This window comes from Dermacentor variabilis, chromosome 6 (assembly GCF_050947875.1).
Source record: "Dermacentor variabilis isolate Ectoservices chromosome 6, ASM5094787v1, whole genome shotgun sequence".
NCBI lineage: Eukaryota > Metazoa > Arthropoda > Arachnida > Ixodida > Ixodidae > Dermacentor > Dermacentor variabilis.
The window spans coordinates 65,328,745-65,350,314 of NC_134573.1; the positions used below are offsets into that span (position 1 = coordinate 65,328,745).

General features: G+C 47.5%; 1 protein-coding gene across 2 annotated transcripts in view; it reads left to right on the forward strand.

Moving 5' to 3' along the window:
• PolZ1 (DNA polymerase zeta catalytic subunit) overlaps window positions 1-21,570 on the forward strand; it is a 187,922-nt gene that overhangs the window by 94,909 nt on the left and 71,443 nt on the right. For both annotated transcript variants that reach the window (XM_075695099.1, XM_075695098.1), the window contains 4 exons: window positions 1,692-1,812; window positions 4,135-4,512; window positions 9,163-17,504; window positions 20,094-20,165. In XM_075695099.1, the coding sequence (XP_075551214.1) occupies window positions 1,692-1,812; window positions 4,135-4,512; window positions 9,163-17,504; window positions 20,094-20,165 (8,913 nt within the window). The remainder of the gene's footprint in view (window positions 1-1,691; window positions 1,813-4,134; window positions 4,513-9,162; window positions 17,505-20,093; window positions 20,166-21,570) is intronic.

Below are 21,570 nucleotides of genomic sequence, written 5' to 3' on the forward strand. Positions count from 1 at the left end.
CCTTGACCTCTTAACCCTTTAAGGGTCGATTTCTTTCGCCATATGCGACCGCCCAGGGTCGATTTTTTTTATTGCATTTCCAATTATTCTGAGGGACTTATTTCAAAAAAAATTTACCCAAATTTTTTTAGGGTGACCGTAAAATGAAAAAAAAATATATTTTTCATTAGTATATATGTACTCCTTATTCATGAATACGCGCATACGCAGCCACACACTGTGCTTTAAAGGTAATCTGCCACGTGTGCAAAAAGTGGGCGTGCCGAGATGGCCCGGCATCATGTAAGCAGTCTTCTCGCATGTTTAGTATTGAAGATTGCATAATCTCTAGTTTCGGTGACCCGTTGGAGCGAGAGGCAGACGAAGCATTCGCTCCCCACTGGTGGCACTTCTCATGGTAGCGCCGTCCCCGCGCGGGCGACGCTGTCAGTCGCGGGGGCGGAGTGCACGCAAAAGCGCGGCTGGCTTCGCTTAATTTGTACAGCCTATGTGAAGATATTGTCCACGGGGCATGAAACCGTACCATTCGTCGCTGACTCGCAAATCCATCAAAATGAATTGTTTTCTCATTCAAATTTTTTTTTTTTTTCAATTGCCCGGTAGTTTGGAAAATTCTATGGCGCCTTTCAGTGCAAGAAAAGTTGCATCGGCGGGGGAACAATAAGTGTAGGGGTGTGCGAATGCCAAATAGTAGATTTCGAATCGAATACTGAATCAAATCGAAAAAGAAAAACTTAATTTCAGATCGAATATAAGCTATTAGAAAAATTTTCATAAGATTGAATGCCTACAAATTTTGGGCAAGAAAGTATGGTGCTGCACGTGCTCGGGAGTCTCCTAGCATGGCACAACAAGAATGTAGTAAGCTACCAGTAACTTTGGTAAACAGAAATCAAGAAAAGTGTGCCAGGCAAAAGGACTGCACCTGATGTGACTTGATAACCGCTCCGCGCATAGCCGACGCCGATGGTAAAGAGCAGGCGCCCCTACACTGTGCACTTGTCACGTTAGGCGCGATTTGCCACATGCCAAGGATTCTAACATCTGGAGGGTCACGGGTAGTTTGCCTAGAATCTGTAAAGATATAAGTGAGGTGCTCGCAGATTGGCTCCGTCATTTGGCATGCGCCATCCGGTCGTCAGACTTCCCCGGCTCACTGAGATGCGGCTGCACCACAGTTCGTTCCGTTTGTTGTAACTGAACCGAGCAGGCCGCCAGGTCATTATAAGTGGACGGCTCTCTCCTAGACTCGTTGCAGAAGTTTTTGTGTGCCGATAGACTATCCGTAGCAGCTGAAAGTTCACTTTAATATGATTGTTATTTGTGGACTCAACTCTAGTGGTGGTAGGTCATTTGATGTGTAGAGTATATCACTGGTGGTCTATTAGAGTTACAGAATAGGTGCCAAGAGAAGGTAAAACACAGTCGAGGACAGCAGAGAGTGACGTGATATGATGAGATTAGGGAATTTTCACGCATAAGGTGGAGCTGGCTTACACAAGATGGTTGGGGTAGGGGGTGATTGGAGATCGCTGGAAGAAGCCTTTTCCTTGCAGTGGACATCAGATGGAATTGGGGATTACGATGAAGCATTTAGGTAGTGTTGCGTGAGCAGGGGGCAGCTGTACCTAGAGGTGGGATATACGTAAACTGTGCCATGTGTGATGGAGTGCCGTTTTTGGCGGTGATAGGTCTTTCAGCTAGCAGGCGAACGGGAGCAGGACAACGATGGAGACAGCTCAATGTCGGACCACTCTGATGGCAACGAGGCCTACGACCCGTTCCAGCTCGACGGTGCCGACGACCGACCCGGTGAGCAGTGTCACCCTGCCAATTCTTTGAGGTCACTGTACCCACTGGGAATTTAGCTAAATTGATTTGTGTGCAGAGGATTGGCATATAAAATTCGGCACAATTTTCCTCACCTGTATGTGGTTGTAATGCTAATGTTTTCCCATTCTGTGCACTCTCAAATGATACAGTCGGTGGTCTTGATTGCGCACACATGTAAGGAGAGACTGCATAGTGCACCCAGTACAGGCCGTTTGTTGTAAAACTGTGTATAGTTATAAATGTGCCTGTAACACGATCCTGGGCTTGGTGTGTGGTTAAAGGAAAACACGCTTAGCACAGTGGGCACCTTAAAAAGGGCATTTATTCATGTATGCAATAATGCAAACTAGGCAATAAGCAAAGACTGGTTCCTTGATCAGACGTTGGGGAATCGGGAAATTTGCCTTGCCAATAGCAGGGGCAGGACTCCTGTGCCAATTGTGCCATGTTGATACAGATGCAAATTCCTGCGCCACACTGTGCCAAACACAGAAAATTGACTGAAATTGTGCCACGCTGCGCCAGAATGGTTTTGGCATGTGCGCTCCCGCAGTGGTCGTGAACATCGAGCGAATTTGTTTTCCGAAAAAGAGTGCAGCCGTTCATACGCTGCATATCATGCAACGCTGCCTCCCACACAGAATTTTCATGCCTACAACACTAGACTTCTTGGTGCTTCCGTGGTCGGCACGCGCGGGGCCATTTCCGGCTGTTGTTGCTGCTGTCGGAACAGCCAGAGCGGCTGTATTTAGAACGTACTAGGATGTGGTTGAGTGGGCCGAGTGGCGTAGTGCTCCCTTATAGTTGAGGCGCAAAACAATAAAAAGTAGGCAGAGGTCGCTGTGAGTGAACTAGACATAAGGAAACACGTGCCGCGGTGTGTTCATCAAGCGCACGAGCATCACTGACCCAAGGTTGGTATAACATAAAAGTATTCCAGTCTGTTTCTGTGCCCATATGGGTGAGGCCTGAGCCATTTTGACATATCATGAAGGGCTAAGGGCGGATTTGGAATAAAAAGTCATAGTTTCGCCTGTAATGTGAAGTATCGATCGTGATAGCAAATCAGTAGACATTTATACGAAATAAGCATAGTAGCTTTATTGGCCCTATAAACTCGTAAACATTTGCTTATTAACTAAATTAAGGAGCATGGTGTCACGCGGGCACAAGCGAACATGAAAACATCTTTCTCGATGACTGTCGGAACTTGCTGTCAAAATAGTGGAGTGAGGAAGCGTAGCAGCAGCGGCGACCAAATTGACCTTTGTGCTGCCTCTCGCTTCAGCGCGAACTAAGCGGTGAAAACAGCGCACAAAAAGCTATCAGCCCTCGCGCCCTGTCCCCATCGCAGATTGCTTTCAATATAGGGCCTGCGCGGCCGCACCACATCCAGCAGCCAGCAGCCACCAGAGTAGAACGCCCCCTCTGCTCCCCCCGGTGCCTTGCGTGGAATGGAAGACGGTGCGCTTCCTCCCTGCTTTCCTCCCTTGCGCACACAGGGGGCTCACACTCGCATGCTTTCACTTGCACATACAGCATAAGCCGCGCGGCAACGACGTTATTGTCCCGGACTTCATACGGAACCAAGCAGGAACTGCAACGGCAGGAATGCTACTGGAGTGTCCATACAATTGCTATTGCAATAGAACAGATTGGAATACTTTTATCTTATACCAGCCCAAGCCTGATCACTCTGCGGTGGCATATGGTGATCCAGAAATTATGTTACCACATTGATTGGACCACATAATTTGAGAACGTTTTCTGCTATCATCATAAACTTCGGCGTGGGAATACGTTATTCGATTGTAGTGCCACCTGTTTTCGTCTTTACAAGAAAGCACACGCCCTGCACTGCTCGACCATCTCTTTCATATTCTAGTAGGCTAGACCTACAAAGGCCTAGCCTACTAGAATATGGAATATACTACTCACTTTGTGTTGGTTTTTTCTGTGTTTCATTGTGGTTACGAAGTGCACTGCCATCATTTATTATTACACCAAAATTCAGATTTGCCTGCTCCAGACTGCTTCAAAATGAAATTTTATCTGCTCCAAACTGCTCCAAAATGCAATTTTACTTGCTACATAAATTGTTAAAAAAATTTCTCCAAAAATGACTTCAGGCAGTCCCACCCCTGCAGTAGGGAAACCGAGCTAATGTTTGCGCATGCCTGGCATCAAGGTACTGTTTGTTGACAAGTGCAGTCCCACAAACCGAAGTGCGTATGATGGATTGTGTCTGACAAACACTCTCGCTGAAACTAAATCACCGCCACATTTGCTGGGGCTCTACAGCAGGCGCAAGTGGGACGGCGGCGACCACCCGGGACCAGGGGACGCAGACGGGAGCACGGCCGCCTGTGTTGGTGCGACGGCTGCTGGGCAGGGCGCGGGCACGGCGCTGCACGCGCCTCTCGCTGCAGCGAAAGCAGCAGCAGGGAAACCCACAGCTTCGCAAGCCAGAGCAGTCACCAGCAAAGTCTGCTGTGCCTGCTGCGGGTCTGGAGACAGGTCATCAGAAGGTGGAGGTTCCGGGTTCCTCCCCGCTTGTTGCCGAAGACTGGCAGCGCTGGCAGAGCTGTCACGTGGCATCCATGCTGATGGCACCGCTTCCAGGTGGCAGCACACCTTCCAGTGGTGTACCCAGCCCAGTGCCATGCCTGTCTCCCGAGTGTGAGTTGTGGCTGCAGCCACTTTCTGTCACCTAGAAACGTCAGGTTGCGGCCAAATTGGCAAGAGTTACTGTAACGCCTATTTGTGAGGTAGGCGGTGCGTGTGAGATGGTAATAAACTGGGTTTGTGTTGAAAATTCAGTACGGAAGATGAGAAACATGCTTTGTATGAAAGGACATAATACGAATGCTGTCGGTGAACTGAGCAAGTTCATCTGTATTCGTGTTGGAAATTTCAGCATGGAAGTTGATAAAGATGCGGCCTAAAACCTAATTATAACAAAGACACAACCAACACAAAAATACCTTTGCTACATCCGACATGCATTATAAGCGTACGTGCTGATATTAACAGAAAAATTTGTGGTTAGGTCTACGTGAAAGAAACGCAAGCAAGATGGCTCTTCATCATCATCGTCATCATCATGATCAGCCTATCTTTATGTCCACAGCAGGACAAAGGCCTCTCCCTGCGATCTCCAATTAGCTCCGTCTTGTGCTAGCTAATTCCAACTTGCACTTGCAAATTTCCTAATTTAATCATTCCACCTATGTGCGCTTCCTTTCCCTGGGCATCCAGTCTCTTAACTCCAATGGTCCACAGGTTATCTGACGTACGCATTACATGACCTGCCCAGCTCCATTTTTTTTCTGTTAATCTCAACCAGAATATTGCCTCTCCCCATTTGCTTTTTAATCCACACTGCTCTCTTTCCGTCTTTTAACGTCATGCCTGACGTTTTCGTTCCATCACTCTTTGCGTGGTTCTTAACTTGTTCTTGCACTTTTTTGTTAACATCCAAGTTTCTGCCCCATATGTTACCACCGGTAGAAAGCAATGACTGTACACTTTCCTTTTGACTAACAGTGGTAAGTCGTGATTTGGTAATGCCTGCCATAGGCATTCCAACCCATTTTTAATCTTCTGTAAGTTTCCTTTTTATAAGTAAGGTTTCCTGTGAGTAATTGACTTAGATAAACATACTCCTACACAGACTCTAGAGGCTGACTGGTGATCCTGAACTCTTGTTTCCTTGCCAGGCTATTAAACATTACCTTTGTCTTCTGCATTTTAATCTTCAACCCTATTCTTACACTTAATCGGTTAAGGTCCTCAGCCATTTGTTGCAATTCATCCCCATTGTTGCTGAACAGGACAGTGTCATCTGCAAACCGAAATTTGTTGACATATTTGCATTGATTCTCACTCCCAAGCCTTCTTAGTCTTACAGCTTGAATACTTTGTCTGAATTTTTCAAGCTTAAGTGAGTGTGTGCGAGGGGCTCCTTCCTGCTCCTTTTAAGTCGGATTGGAAAGGAGCGTGCAAGCTGCTCCACTTGCTCCGGTTTGGTTTCAACTTCCCATGCGTCTTTCCTCGTCACTTTTATGCCACGCGACATTACGGTAGCAGGTGACGTGTTGAAACCTTTGCCTTTGGCTCGGGTTTGCTTGAAAAGCCGTCTGAATTTTGTTCGAAATAACCTTTGCGCGGTTTTTGTAGTTAGCATTCGCGGAAGTTTTTCTCTATTCAAAGGCATAGGACCTCGCCAGGACCAACAGAGCAGTTCAAATCATCTGTCAATTTGAATGAGGAGATTTCTAATTATCGTGATTTCACTGCATAGAAATTTTGTTATAATGAAATTCAACCTTTTATGTGCATATGTACAGTCACAGGAAGGGGCCACAAAATTTTCCGTATTATCGGGCAATCTACAAGAAGAAAAAGGCTTACTTGTATGAGAAAAAAAAAATAATTTCGTTGAATTTGAGAGTCAGCGACAAAAGATACGGTTTCATACTGTGTTGGCAATATCTTCACACCGGTAGTACAAAGTGAAGCCAGCCGTGATTTTGTGTCCACTCGGCCTCTGCGGCTTATAGTGACGTCCGCAATAGAACGACGCTATCGTGGAAAGTGTCAGCAGCGGTGAGTGAGTGCTTCATTTGCCTCCGGCTTCAATGCATCTCCGAAACTTGAGTTTATGCAACCTCGAGCACTGAACGCGTGGTGCAGGAAGACGGTGCACATGATGCCAAGCCATCTCAGCTCGCCCAGTCTTTGCACACGAGGCAGATCACCTCTGACACAGGGAGCGCAGGCCGCCTATGCGCCAGCCACACTTTCTGGGTACGGTATAGTTACAATGAGTATATATAGCAAAAATTACATTTACATCGAACAGAAATATCAGCGACTCCCAATATATAGAACGCCGAGCAGCGGAAAAGTGCCCCCAGAAGTTGGCTTTCCCTCGTGGTTGCGGGGAAACTTGACGGCGCAGCTCCATCCAACCGCTCTCCCTACCGTGACCGTGCTGCTTCGAACGAGCTGTCGACACCCCCCCTGCAAAAAATGATCCTGGCCCACCCGCAGCGCTTGCTCAGACAGCCAATCAGAGGCTCTTGCGCCCTCGTCGTGCAAAATGGCGAAAGTGCGAGTTGTCTCGGTGCTTTTCTGGTCCGTTGTGGGTGTGCCTTGTGGGCCTTCTCCCGCAGTGTTGCCGTGATGAAGCGGCAGAATTTGCCTTTCGTCGTGAAGCTCGAAATCATAGATCGGGTCGAACGCGGTGAGAAGTCAGATGTGTCCCCACAGCGTGAATGATTCCGAGGAACTCTCAGGACGATTTTGAAGAATAGGGGAGAAATTAGGGCTAAAGCGGCCAAACTCTTGCCCCGGTGCCCGTGGCGCCCGACGCGTATGCACGGCCGTGTACAAGTGGTTCATCCGAAATTGCTTCAGCCGTGCCGGCTTCCGCGTGCTCAGTGATGACTGTAAATTCTGTTGAATGCGACGCAGCCGTTGCCAGTGTAGCCGAAACTTGGAGCGAGCTGTCAGAATTTCCGGAAGCTTTTGACGAATCAACAGTGGACTAGTTTGTGAGTGCAAATGTTAGTGTCGCGACCACGGGAGAGCCCGAAAATGAAGACTACATTGCCGACAACGTACCGAGCACAAGTGAAAGTGGGCACAATGAGGAAATCAACGATGGTCCTTTGCCTACATCCTCCGAAGTGATTGGTGCGCTCGCACTAGTCCGGTGCTTCTGCGCGAATGCGGAAGGTTACGGCCTCAGCTGCTCCTGACTCCTTAGACAATGTGGAGAAGTCCGTGCGTCGCAGGCAGCAAAATTGCCCAAGCAGAAAGAAATGCAGGACTATTTCATGCGAAACTAAGCTAGATTCATCAATAAAGTGATTTTATAAATGGTATGTGCTTTTATGACATCCAATTATTCATCATGCTTATATCGAACTATGCTCTATATCGAACTGATCGGCGTTTTTTTGGAGTTCGATATAGCCAGGTTCGACTAGTGCTCGGCAAATAAAGACTAGTACTCGGAGTGCACGTGTTTCAGAACTTTTCTGCGCCACAGAAGAGCACTTGGGTGACCAAATGCTGTCGTGAAGTGTCGCAAAGACGCGCGCTTTCATTGCATACAATACATGCATCAGCTTGGTGTCCCCAGCGCCCAGCAATGGCGAAAGAATCAACAACAACAACAAAAAATGCTGGCAGCCATGCACTCCAAGTATCGCATTTCAATCGCTGACCACTGTACATACACACATATGCAAGCAGAACATACAGACACCCATAAACACACACAAAGACAAACAAGCGTTCTTAAACCAACACGAGTGCAGGCACACACAGATGCACACAAACACAAGCAGAAAAACAGTCGCATACACACATGCATGCAAACACACAACATACATGCACATGCACACATAAGCACACGAGCAAATGTGCAGATACACAAATTCTAGCACACACCCAAGTGCACAAATAATATGAGGGCAACAAACGCAGGCACTGGTACACACCGGCATATTGACACACAAACACACCCATGCAAGCACAAGTACCACAAGCACACACAAATACACAAGCGTGAATACACACGAATACACAAGCGTAATTACACACGAAACTCATTCACGTAATCAGACATACGCACCCATACAGCAAAGAGTCACACATGCACAGGCTCACAAATAAACACAAGCACAAACAGATACACAGTGCCGTCATACGCAAATGCTAATACACAGGCACACTGTAATAAAGTTAAGTTGCATTCATATTGGAGTGCCAACACTGTATATCTGCATATTGTGTTGATTTTGTCTGCTTTTGGCAGCCTAATTGATGCAGTTTCCAGTATTGTGATTCCAGTTTTCATTTTGGGGTTATGTAGTTGTAAACTTGAGGCACGGTGCTTATTGCGTACTAAAATCTTGCAATTTTTGGTAAGAGCACAAATAAAATGTGGGTTCCCCTAACGGTAGCATCCTTCTGGGGGGGGGGGGGGGGGAGGGAGGAGGTGATTGGAGTGCCCCGGGTGCAGTCTTGCTGAGGGGGTGTGCTGTGCAAATCGTGTAACACACAGGAGGGATTGACAAGAGAAGTAAAAGAGGGGAGTGACACGCTGAGCGGCTGCACCAGATGCCAGGGAGGCAAGTGACGCCACTGGTCCGCACAGTTCACAGCTGTTAATTCTATACTTGAAGTGAAGCCACACCCACTTCCCTTCAGAAAGTAAAGTGGTTTTCCCATTCTCATGTGTAGATTCATTTAGATGAAGTGAAAGTGAATTATCTTCTTCAGTTAAGTAGAGATGGCGTTGGCGTGGGCTTGCAGCGCGTGCAGGTGGCGAAACAAGCTCCTGTCTGCAGCATAGCGTGAAACCGTGCTTCGTCGAGCTTCCACGCCTGACAGACGAAGAAATTGCTTCGTGGCAGCAGCGACGTGAGCCAGAGGGTCGCCGTAGGTGGAAACTGCGAGAGCTGGACGTGCATGGCAAGAGTTGCGCTTCCCCGGTTGAGGATTTGTCCGAGCCCAAGAAGCAACGTCGGAAACGTGGCCGTTCAACGGACAGTAGCGTGGCTGGTAGTACCAGCCCACAACGGCGTGCTTCATCTTTGAGAAACCGTTCTGTCTCAGTGAGCTCTGTGTCACCTCACGCTGAGGGATATATGGAATCTGAAGTCTACCCAGTAGAAGTGGATCGCCGGACTCGTCGGGTTTCTTACAGCTCTTCGGCAGGGGACAGCGGGGCATCGAGCAGACGTGTTAAGACTGGAACTGGGAAGGCCAGCAAGAGGGTTAAAGCGGCAAATGACTCTGCTAGTGGCAGGACGTTAAGAGAGAGGGATATTGGTGAGAAAGGTGATAAGGGTCAGGTTAGGGTGTGCATAACAGACTCTGGGGATAACGTGGAGTCTTCAGTCCTCTCTGCAGCTGCAGCTGCTGCTGGCCTTGGCTCAGAGCTCAGTGTGCCTCTTGTAGAACGTGTTCCGCATCCACGCAGGGGAAGAAAGCTGTCTACAAAGCGCCGCCTTGCTGTTGAAGTCACGGAGACTGTACCGGATTCTGACGCATCCTCATCATCATTGTCATCATCATCGCACCTAGTAGACAAGTCCAGTGATCTTGAAGTGAGTGGTAGCAGGCCATCTATCATCTGTCGGATCCGTATCCAGGGGAAGCATGGAGTCGTCTCTACCACCAGCACTCGGCAAGTTCCTCGTGTAGTTGGCTTTGTCAGTCCTGACAGGTCTATAACTGAAAGTTGTGTTGCAGATCTTGGTAGCCCTCCAACCGGCAGTGTTAGCGATTCATCGAGCAGCACCATTGTTGGAAGGCAGATGTCAGATGGGCCTACGTCTGGTGCCAGACCTTTGGACTCTGAGATGGCAGATCCTGGTATAGCATCAAGGCACAAGGTTTCTAAGAAGAGTAAGTCAAGCAACGTGACACTTGACGCACCTGCTGTACATTTGGAGTGCTCCAAAGCAGCTCACATGTCAGATGCTCCAACATCTCTTGCCACTATGAGCTCTGAGGTAGCAGATTCTGGTATTGTATTGAGGCGGCCTAAGAGTTCCAGAAGGAGCAAGTTGAGCACCGTGACACCTGAAGCACCTGCCGCGCAGTTGGAAAGTTCTGGAGCAACCCACATGCTAGATGTTCCTGAGCCTGTTGCCACATCTTTGAGCTCTGAGGTGGCAGATCCTGGCGCAACATTGAGAGGAAAGTTTTCTAGGAATAGCAAGCCAGGTGCTGATACACCTGAAGCACCTTCTGCACATTTAGAAGACTCCGAAGCAGTTACCGTGCCATATGCTTCAACATCTCTTGCCACATCTTCGAGCTCCGAGGTTGCAGATTCTGGTGTCGTTCTGAGGCAGCCCAGGAGTCCCAGGAAGAGCAAGTTAAGCACTGTGACACGTGAAGCACCTGCTGCACCTTCGGAAAGCTCTGAAGCAGCCCATGTATCAGATGCTCCAACACCTCTTGCCATGTCTTTGAGTGGCAAGGTGGCAGACTCTGGTGTTGTGTCGAGGCGGCTTAAGAGTTCTCGGAAGAGCAAGTCAAGTACTGCAGCACCTGACCCACCTGCCGTGCATTTGGAAAGCTGTGAAGCAGCCACTGTGCCAGATGCTCCCCAGTCTGACGCCACACCCTTGAGCTCTGAGGTGGCGGATAATGGTGTTCTATTGAGGGCGAAGTTTTCTAGGAAGAGCAAGTCAAGCACAGTGATACCTGAAGCACCTGCTGCGCGTTTGGAAAGCTCTGAAGCAGTCCACATGCCGGATGCTGCTGAGCCTGTTGCCACACCTTTGAGGCCGGAGGACTCAGATTCTGGTGTGGCCTTGAGGCTGAAGAGATCTAGGAAGAGCAAGTTGAGTACTGTGACACCTGAAGCCCAGCTGGAAAGCTCTGAGGCAGCCCACATGCTGGGCACTCCAACCTCTCACGCCATGAGCTCTGAGGTGGCAGATTCTGGTGCAGTGTTGAGGTCCCGGGGTTCTAGGAAGAGCATGTCAAACACCATAACACCTGAAGCATCTGAAACAGAGCTGGAAAGTCCCAAAGCTATGTTGAGCGAGATGTCTCCTACAACTGTAGGGTTAAGTTCTGATGTTGCAACACATGGCTTGCCCAGCAGGAAAAGCACTCGGTCAGGTAGTGATGCTGGTACTAAAAGAGCAAAGCTAGCTGCCAGTTCCATTGCTTCCAAATCAACTGAATCCCCTGAAGCACTAAGTAGTGGGCCCGCTAGAATGGGAAATATAGATAATCATCAGTTGTGTGGTAGCAATAGTAGAATGGAAATGGGAGCCCCTCATGCTACTCTAGGAACATTGCAATCAGGCAGTGATGTTGATGCTATTGAGGAGCCTGGAAATGTGAGGCCAGTTTCGAAGCGGGGCCGGCCTAGGAGGACAGATTCTGTTAGGCCACTACTTTTTAGTCCTGACAGTCAAGGTGCAGCAGACGCAGCATCAGATGATAGCACTGCACATTGCGAGAACACTGTGCAACCAACTACAAGGCGTACAAGACGCCAGCTGGCAAATCCAAAGCTATCATCAAAGGAACTTAGTGCCACAAGTTCAAGTAGTTTGGAGTCGGTCACAAGTTTTAGCAGTTGTGAAGTGGGGGGCAGCAAGCTGCTTGAAACGAGTCTGCCTAAAGAGGGAAACTTGAGAAAACAAACTGGTAAGGGGAAACAAACAAGCAACTCAAAACTAGCCATAAAGCCCAGCCGTTCCAAAGTGAAAGATTCTAACGCATTGTTAAACCTTGGCACTGAAAACGTGAATGCCACCGAACTGGGCACCGATCCTGTTGTGCAGGTAGTGGATCAAGCAGTTAAATCTAGCAAGTCTGAAGCAAGAGGGCGCGTCTCGTCAAGAATCTCTGCTAACAAGTTGGCTCTTAGAACGAAGGTTCATAAGGAAGGCAAGAACAAAGAAAAGCCTGAAAGCCCTAAGCTACAAAATGAGAGCTGCTTTTTTGCTGATACTTCAGGAACCCCCCCACCAGGCTCTGACATAGGTCTTGCCTCAACAGTCGCCGTTGACACGATGACCTCCTGCGTTTTGTCATTTGGCACTACCTACAGCACAAGTCCAAGCACTGCCAAGCTTGTCAGCGACTGCAACATGACTAGGCAAGTAAGTTCCGGCTCACAGGTGACGAGTAGTGGCATGGGTGATAAGGGGATCAGCGCTCCCAACTCTGGTGCCCCTGAAATAGTTAACTCTCATAGCCGCCTAATGTCCAGCACTTCCAGGTCGAGTGCATCGTCAGACAGGCGGGAAGTGGGAGGTCTGCCAGTACGTTCGAGCAAATCGCGAAAGAGAGCAGGCCTCCCTGAAGCTCACGACCCTGGGATACAGGAACTGCTCGTCACCTATGAGAGGCTTACAATTACACCACCTAGTGAGCTTTCAAGTGACGGCAGCGTGGGCAGCAAGCAGTCCAATGTGGCACGACCGTCTGCAGCATTTAACTTGTCCGAAGCAGCAGGGAGCAGTGACTCGCCACGAAGGTCTTCGTCAAGCAGTATTACCAATTCTATTGAGAAGGAAGGCACCCAGAAGTGCGTCAGTAATGATGAACCTGAAGCAGAGCACCCTAAAGAACTCTCAGGTAGCAGCAATCCCATCGTTGAAAAAGAATCTGGCAGTGCAAAGTCAGTCGTGTCATCGGATAGAAGTGAAGCAGCTGATGCCGGTGGTTTGATGAGAGGTGCTGATAAGGGAGCAGAGAACAGCCCTGAATTGGTCCCAGCACTGCCTGTGCCAAACTGTGCAGTGACCAAGCCAGGCACAGAAGATTCTATGATACAGCCTAGTAGTGTGAGTATTGCAAACACAGATCTTGTTGCTACTAAAGAATTGGAAACTTCACTGTGTATCAGGCAGTGCCAGTCTGAAGTAGCGGCTTTTGATGTCCCTGTAAGCAGCAACCTTCCTGTCTCTGAGGTAATCACATCGGAGCCAGTGACTGAGCCTGTAGTACCTGAAGAAGCGAATGGTGGCTCAGCATTTAGTAGCGACCTTGCTCCTGTGGATACTTTGGCGAATGTTGACCTGCATGCAGGTTCACATGGACTTGTACCTGGAGGCTCTGTGCAAGGAAACTGCCCTATCATTCCTGCCAGCACAGTGGACGTTTCTGAACCAGTCGCTAAGCCTAATGTTTCTGACAAGGTTGGCACGGACGCCCCTCCAAACGAAGCACTATTAAACGCATTGCCATTGGGCAGTGGTTCTGACAGCTCTAATTTAAGCTCTAACAATTCAGCTTCTGTGCTAAGCAGACCTCGCATGACAAGTCCCATTGAACAAAGTTCCTCTGAACTGTTGGACAGCCGCCGTGCTGTTCAAGATGGCAGTGTCACTGAGCTCATGACTGAGTTAAGCTGGTCTATTGAGTTGGGTCAGAGAGTGACAGAGGGCTGCGCTGAGCAAGATGCCAATGTGACTGGGACGCCTGAACTGGTCCCTAGTCTGTGTGGGCAGAAGGGAAATGAATCCCCAAAAGCATCAAGTGATGATGTTCAATTTGAGGGTGAACCTTCATCTCTTATCTGTGCTGGCAGCAAGCGGACTACGGCTGAGCAGCCAAGTGCTGTTGGCTCCATAAATGCTGCTGAAATGTCATCTGTTGATGATGACTTCATATGCCTAAGCCCTGATGCCGATGCAGAGTGGATCCTGCTTGATGAGGTTAGGGATGACTCCATAGAACTGTTTCCATCATCTGAGGAGAGCGTTGCAGTGGACTGTAGTGAAAGCTGCATTGACCATACCGTTGAAAACTGTGTGTCTGACTGTGGGATGAACTGTCATAATATGGATGTTAGTGAGAAAAATGGCATTGGCGACATGGGCAAAAAGGAACTTGCTGGACACTTTGACAGTGTCAACACTGAAGAGAGTGTTCATGAGGATGTGGCTGATGAAAATTCTATCCAGCATGGAAGCAGAAAAAGTAGGAGTGAGAGAAAGGTTGGCAGTGTATCCAGAGAGAGCTCCATTGACAAAAGCTGTGAAAGCAGCATTAGAAATGTTGGTAGTATAAACTGTGCTGACAGTGCCACTGGCGATAACTGTGTTGTGGAAATCAGCAGTGAAGGTTGCTCAGAGGCCACTAGCAGTAAAGAACACTTTGAGATTTCTAGCACAGACCTTGCCGATACTAACTGTGAGGAAATTCTTCGAAACTTTGGCAGTGATAATAGTTTGGTAGATCTTGGCAGTGAAAGTTTTTCAGAGCCTACTGGCGATAATAAATGTACAGAGGAGGTAGCCAAGGAAGATATTACCGACATTAGCTCTGCGGACATTGTTCAAGGCTTTGGCAGTGAGAATTGTGTCGGTGACATCGATAGTGAGGGCATGGAATTCATTGCAAGTGAGAACTTTGTCGAAGACATTGGCTCTGAAGAGAGCATGGAGCTGTTTAGTGGGATTGACTCTGAGTCTAAGCAGCATAAAGATGCAATTGCACTAAATGAGATAAGCAGTGATTCTAGACAGCATGAAGACATCTATGCTGCGATAGCTGCTGGAAAATTATTACGAGTGGCAGTTGAAAGACTGGAAGATATTGATGTCCACAGTGCAATTGGAATGTTGTACCGTAAGGCCAAAAAAGCTTCAAAGTATAACAGAGCCCCTTGCAAAGGTGTTGAAATCTCTGGAGACAAGCATGATGTAAACCGTGACAATTCACAAGATGAGCACACGGGTATTGATGAGAAAGAGGGAAGTGTTGGCCTATCTTCAGTGAGAAAGTCGCCTGCCTGTCATCGACAGACCTCGAGACCTTCCAAGTCCCTGCACAGAGACGTTGGAGCCTCTAGTAACCAGAGCAGTGGACGAAGACCCAGTGATTCACAAGCTCAACACCAAAGCCCACGAGAGCAAGACAGAAGTGTTAGACCTGTATCGGTGGAGAAGGCACTTGCCTCAGACCAACAGACCTCAAAATCTTCCGAAGCTTCTCTCAAAGATCTCTGGGCCTCTGGCAACCAGCACTCCAGGGGTCAGACTGACGAGTCACATGCTCAGCATGTAAAAACTAGGAAACAGGAGGGAAACGTCGTGCCTTTTTCAGAGGAGAAGTTGTCTTCCTCTGTCAAGATAACATCAAAGTCCTCGAAGACCTTGCACAAAGATAGCCGGGACACTCGCAACCAACATGCTGAAAAATTCACTAAAGATTCGAAAACTGAGCATTTAGGTGTAAGAAAGAAAGACCGATGTGCTAATCCTCTTACAGCGGATAAGTCATCAATTTGCCACCAAAAGGCCTTAAAGTCTTCCAAGGCTTCCCGTAAAGATGTGCAGGCTTTCAAGAGCAAGGACAGTGAGGGTAGTTCCAACAAAGCAGAAACACAGCGCCCAGTCAGAGAAAAGCAAGGGGAAGCTGTTGAACCTTCTTCATTAGAAATGTCACCAGGCCGTGAGCAAAAGGCCTCAAATCCATCCAAGGGTTCCCGCAGAGATGTCCAGGTTTTAAAGAGCAAGGACAGTGAGGGTAGTTCCAACAAAGCAGAAACATGGCACGCAGACAAAGAAAAGCAAGGGGAAGCTGTTGATCCTTCTTCATTAGAACGGTCACCAGGCTGTGACCAACAGGCCTCGAAGTCTTCCAAGGCTTCCCGTAGAGATGTCCAGGTTTTCAAGAGCAAGGACAGTGAGGGTAGTTCCAACAAAGCAGAAACACGGCAAGCAGACAAAGAAAAGCTAGGGGAAGCTGTTGATCCTTCTTCATTAGAACGGTCACCGGGCTGTGACCAACAGGCCTCGAAGTCTTCCAAGGCTTCCCGTAGAGATGTCCAGGTTTTCAAGAGCAAGGACAGTGAGGGTAGTTCCAACAAAGCAGAAACACGGCATGCAGACGAAGAAAAGCAAGGGGAAGCTGTTGATCCTTCTTCATTAGAACAGTCACCGGGCTGTGACCAACAGGCCTCGAAGTCTTCCAAGGCTTCCCGTAGAGAGGTCCAGGTTTTCAAGAGCAAGGGCAGTGAGGGTAGTTCCAACAAAGCAGAAACACGGCATGCAGACAAAGAAAAGCAAGGGGAAGCTGTTGATCCTTCTTCATTAGAACGGTCACCGGGCTGTGACCAACAGGCCTCGAAGTCTTCCAAGGCTTCCCGTAGAGATGTCCAGGTTTTCAAGAGCAGGGACAGTGAGGGTAGCTCCAACAAAGCAGAAACACAGCGTGCAGACAGAGAAAAGCAAGGGGAAGCTGTTGAACCTTCTTCATTACAAAAGTCACCAGGTCCTGACCAACAGACCTCAAAGTCTTCCAGAGATTTCCACAGTGATCTTGGAGCCCTTGACAACCAGGTCCAAGTCTGTGAGAATCGGGAGAGGAGGCCTGACAGTCCAGAGGAACAACGGGCAGGAAGTGGCACACAACAGCAAGACGAATGCACTGAGCCTCTTCAAACGGAGAAGTCACTTTCTTACCACCAGAGGGAACCACTGCCGCCAACTGACATGGGCAAGGAACATGTACTACTAGACCAAGTCCTTGACCTAGGGGAGCTTCCGGATGCCATCAAGTGCCTACTGGACTCTGAGGTTCCACTCCCTGAATTGGACGCCGACTGCTTCAGCCTACCACCTGACTCTACCCGTTGGCTCTCTGAAGATGGTGTGATTGAGAAGCGGAAACCCGATGAGCGCGCCCAGGCTAACAAGGAGGAGCCACCATTCTGTCCCTCGGGTGACATCATGCTTGGAGAACTGACCAAGGCTTGCTCACTCACGAATGAAGGCCTCGTTGCTCTCGTGCCAGCTGTGCCCCCACCAACCTGTGGCCCACATTTCAACAACTGTGGCTCAGCCACTGCTCGTGCCCGCAAGAAGTGCCTGAGGGGTCTGGCCCACTGGCAGAAGACCAAACTGGAGGCCTTTGCACGGGACTCGTGCTTCGAGGTGGACTTCGAGCACAACCCCGAATTGCGTATAGCCTTCTGTCGTGACCGCAGTGTGGTGCTGACGCCTGCACGATCTGCGCCGACCGTCGCCTTGCTGGCACCAACCCGTCAGCGGCCACCACCCAGTCCAGACGATGATGTGGTGAGCATCCGTGAGCTGCCACCTTCTGACGCCTCGCCTGACCCAACCATGCTTTTGGTGTCCCCGCCAAGCACGCCCCCACGACATGAGGTAAGTTGGTCAGAACAGTTCATCCCTTATTATATTTTTGGTGTATTTTCTTTTTCAAACAGATTTTCAAAAATTTCATGGAGCACATAGTGCAGTTCCATCTTTTCAGATGGATTATACAATAATGAGGCAGAGATTACTTGCATGAAAGATTGGCAACATCCATTTAACTAATTCAGCATTTGCTTATCAACTTTGTAATTATTCACTTGCATATGCTTTAATTGCAAATTGAATGCTGAGCAGTAGGGAGTCATGTCTGCTTAGCAGAAATTTGACGGTTAGCACCACATTTAAATCTCTTACCATGGGTTGCGGTAAAAAATGCATTGCCTTTCCAGCTATGAAGGTCTCTCGCTGCTAGGGAGATGCTTTTGGGAAAGTGATTACTTATGTGCCCAGTGTATTTCATAGCACATTTTAACATTCGGTATCTCGAAAGTGGTGCTAGTCTTAGGATTTCTGCGAAGTGACGTCACTTGAGTACTGCTTGTTTTAAATTTTTGAAAATGTAACGTTCAACCTAAAATGGAGTCTGAAAGTTATTTAGCAGGTACTTTTCATTAAGTATCTGGAGATTCGTCAAGCAGGTAATTTATGCCTCTTCCAAAAATCTACCTGAAAAGATGGAAAACCACTATCTGTCACAGGTAATTTCTTAAAAATGTGTTCAGAAAAAGACAAGAAAGCTGAATTAGGCATAGCTAAGCACAGCACTTTGAAGGTGTACTTTTGCTGTGCATTTAAGTGATATCCTGGGATATGAAATATGTAAAGATTTTGTGTGATTTGAAATGCTGTATGTGACATTTTACAGGTGGGCTTTGCCACTCGCCTAGTGCATCAATGTGGCTATCATCACATTTCATGCGGAAACAGCACAAAGACCGACACTGTCCTTTCCCCGTCTCTGTGACCCCTAGCTTTGATTTCACTTAACTCGCAAGTTTAGCTGCTAAGTTATAACGTAGTCGCATCCGACATGAAAAAATCTTCATTACGTCCATTTCTCATAGCTTACTGTATAGGTTCAGAATGTAAAAAATCAGGCAGAAAACATCCTTTGGGTATGACTATCTACGTTGATGCGATTAGCATTCAAATGGTGGTGACTATGTAATTAAAAAAAATTAAATTATAGGGCTCTACATGCCAAAACCACTTTCTGATTATCAGGCATGTCGTAGTGGGGGACTCCGAAGATTTGGACCACCTGGGGTTCTTTAATGTGCACTTAAATTTAAGTACATGGGTGTTTTTGCATTTCGCCCCCATCGAAGTGCGGCCGCCGTGGCTGGGATTTGATCTCGCGACCTCGTTCTTAACAGCCCTATGTAATTTGGTGATGGGAAATTGATTATTGCTAGAGATTTTAAGGATTATGTTACGTAATATTGAAGTGCAAGTTGTCTGCCTGGCACGTACCCATTGGCCCATGTTGTCTGTTCGGCAAGACATTGGCCTAAGCTAGCGAACAACCTCGGTCACTGGGAAGAGCGGTGTAATGAGTCTAGATAGATAGGTAGACACATAAAGTTGCCAAAGTAGGCGAAAAATGCTAATTGCATTAAAACTCTCTGAGCTTTTTTTAGCCTATTAAGTGCCCCTACCAGGGTATACTTGTCTCAGTGCCAATGCGCACCCTGTCTTTTCCGAGGTGATTTGGCTATGAGAAACATCTGTAGACTGGTTGTGTGCCATCTGCACAGAACGTGACTAAACGAAGATTGTGTAGCAGGTTTTCGTTCTTTACAAGAAATGTTGTGTGGTAAAGCTTATCTAAGGAAAACACAGGGAAGGCAGCAGATGGAAATACAAGACAATGAGCAAAACGAGAACAAGGTAAAAGCGGGAGCCAACGTTTCGACAAGTAGACTTGTATTTTTCAAGGCAACATATGCTTTCCTCGGCACAGTATATATAGTTAGGGTTCTTCTAAAGGGGAGAAGGGGCCTCTCCCCTTTAGTAGAAGAGCCCTAACTGTATATATTGTGCTCTGGAAAGAATCCCTTTAGAAGAACCCTAACTATATATACTGTGTCTAACTATATATATTGTTGCTTTGAAAAAGACAAGTCCACTTGTTGAAAAGTTGGCTCCTGCTTTTACCTTGTTCCCGTTTTGCTCTTAGCTTATCTAAGGTATCTGTCTACGCTGCTCACATCTCTTGTTTTCAGACAATGCAGACTGGTGCAAGAAGCCCGTGTGTTTTTTTTTAGTGATGCAGATATTCAGCAAGTTCATATGATCTCTGATTTAGAGGACTTTAATTTTGATTACGTTGTCTCTTAAAGTGATAGCAACGAAATGACCATGTTGCCTGTTTTCACAATGATTATCTTAAGATTGTTCATTAGCATGTCTTAATTTTCTTGGAGATTTCTATATTTAAGAAATTAGTAACATGGGGGGGGGGTTCAGCAGCATATCACCAATGGTAAACAGCATTTCAATTTAAAAATCGTACTAATGGGTTAGAAATCAAATTTGATGCACTCTGGAAAAACCTTTGGCACACAGCAGGCGGAAAAACACCTGAAATGTCTGGCAGCCAAAGGGTTAATGGCTTGCTATCGGCACTGTTTGCAGACCAGCACGTCACAACTGGATGGACCATCAGGTCGGTTTGCCCTCAGTGGAGCCAGGCTACCTGCAGACACGGTGAGAGACCGTCTAGCATGCTTACGTACCGTCGTTCAGACATGGCCCAGATCAACTTCTCTTTTAAGACTGATGAAGGCCTCTGTGCATCCACCCTGTGCTCTCTCACTGACATTAATGGGGGACAGTGCCAAATTGCACCTGGCTTGCAGCTTTGTGTGAAGAACAGGGCCGGTGGCTGCGAATTATTTTTTTTCTAACGTTATGTAAACGTATCTTATAGGCAGTGAAGGATGACAGTGGACACAGCAAAGCAAAAACGGTCAATTGTTTACTAAAGTGAAGCTTTCTTTGCCTCGCCCTTCGACTTTCGCACTGCTGCTGCTGCTGCTACTGCTGTCTGACACACCACATTGGAGGACGGTTAATAGTGTGTGTATACATTACAGGAGCGTGGCAGAGAGGAAAGGCGATGTGAGAAACTCGTTTGGACCTTTGCGCTGCGTCGAATGTGCACAATGCCCTCTGGAGCTCCCTGGGCATCGCCACATCAACCTCATGACAGCTGTAATTATCCGTGATCCCCCACAAAAGCATTGCAAAAATTGCACTGCTTGCCCTTCTACTAATGTGCAAGTCTAGAGGGAAGCTAGATAGAATGATGGAGAGGAGGGGGGAGAGGAGGCAGAGACTAGGTAGAACTGATGCAGTTGCATAATGAGTAACTAACAGCCTTGCAACTCTTCACTCACAGTTCCCATACAAGGTGTGTGTGGGGGGGGGGAGGGGGGAAATAAGGAAAAAGAGATGTGAAAAGGTATTGAAACGCTACTATAGCCCCTTCAGTCACGGTGTACACGTTTGCGGGCACAAGTTATTTTTGCCATTACTATGCAGTAGTTGCAAGAAATAGACAACAAACATTAAGCTTTGAGTAAATTGTACATTCTGCTTTCCTAAAGTACACCCATTTCACTTCTGAGTAAAATGCAGTGCTTCAGATGACCGCTTTGGTGGAAGCACTCCCATGTTTGACGAGATGCTTGGAGTGGGGCGCTTCCGCAGTTATTGCAAAATATTTTTTTTTTCCTTGTTGTAATGTTTGCACCCAAGAATTACCGTTTGCATGTAATACGAGTGGGTGATTGAGTATCTTTAATGAAGAAATGTAGCATAACTGACTGTAAATTAAAGGAATATTTAATTGCTATGTAATTATGATGGTTCTCTGCAAAATGTGCAGAGTCATTCTCCTCCCACCTTGACTTGCTCTCTATGGAGTCTACAGCACCTTGGTATAAAATTATGTAAATTTCACAGATTTATCAACAGTTGATCATAATTCATGACTGAAGGGTGTGGGCTAGACATGACAGCGGTTGCGGGCAGACGGAATAAACTTAGGTTTAACGTATAGTACAGTGTGTTTGTGCTATTTCTAAAAAGTAAACAGCACGAAAATATG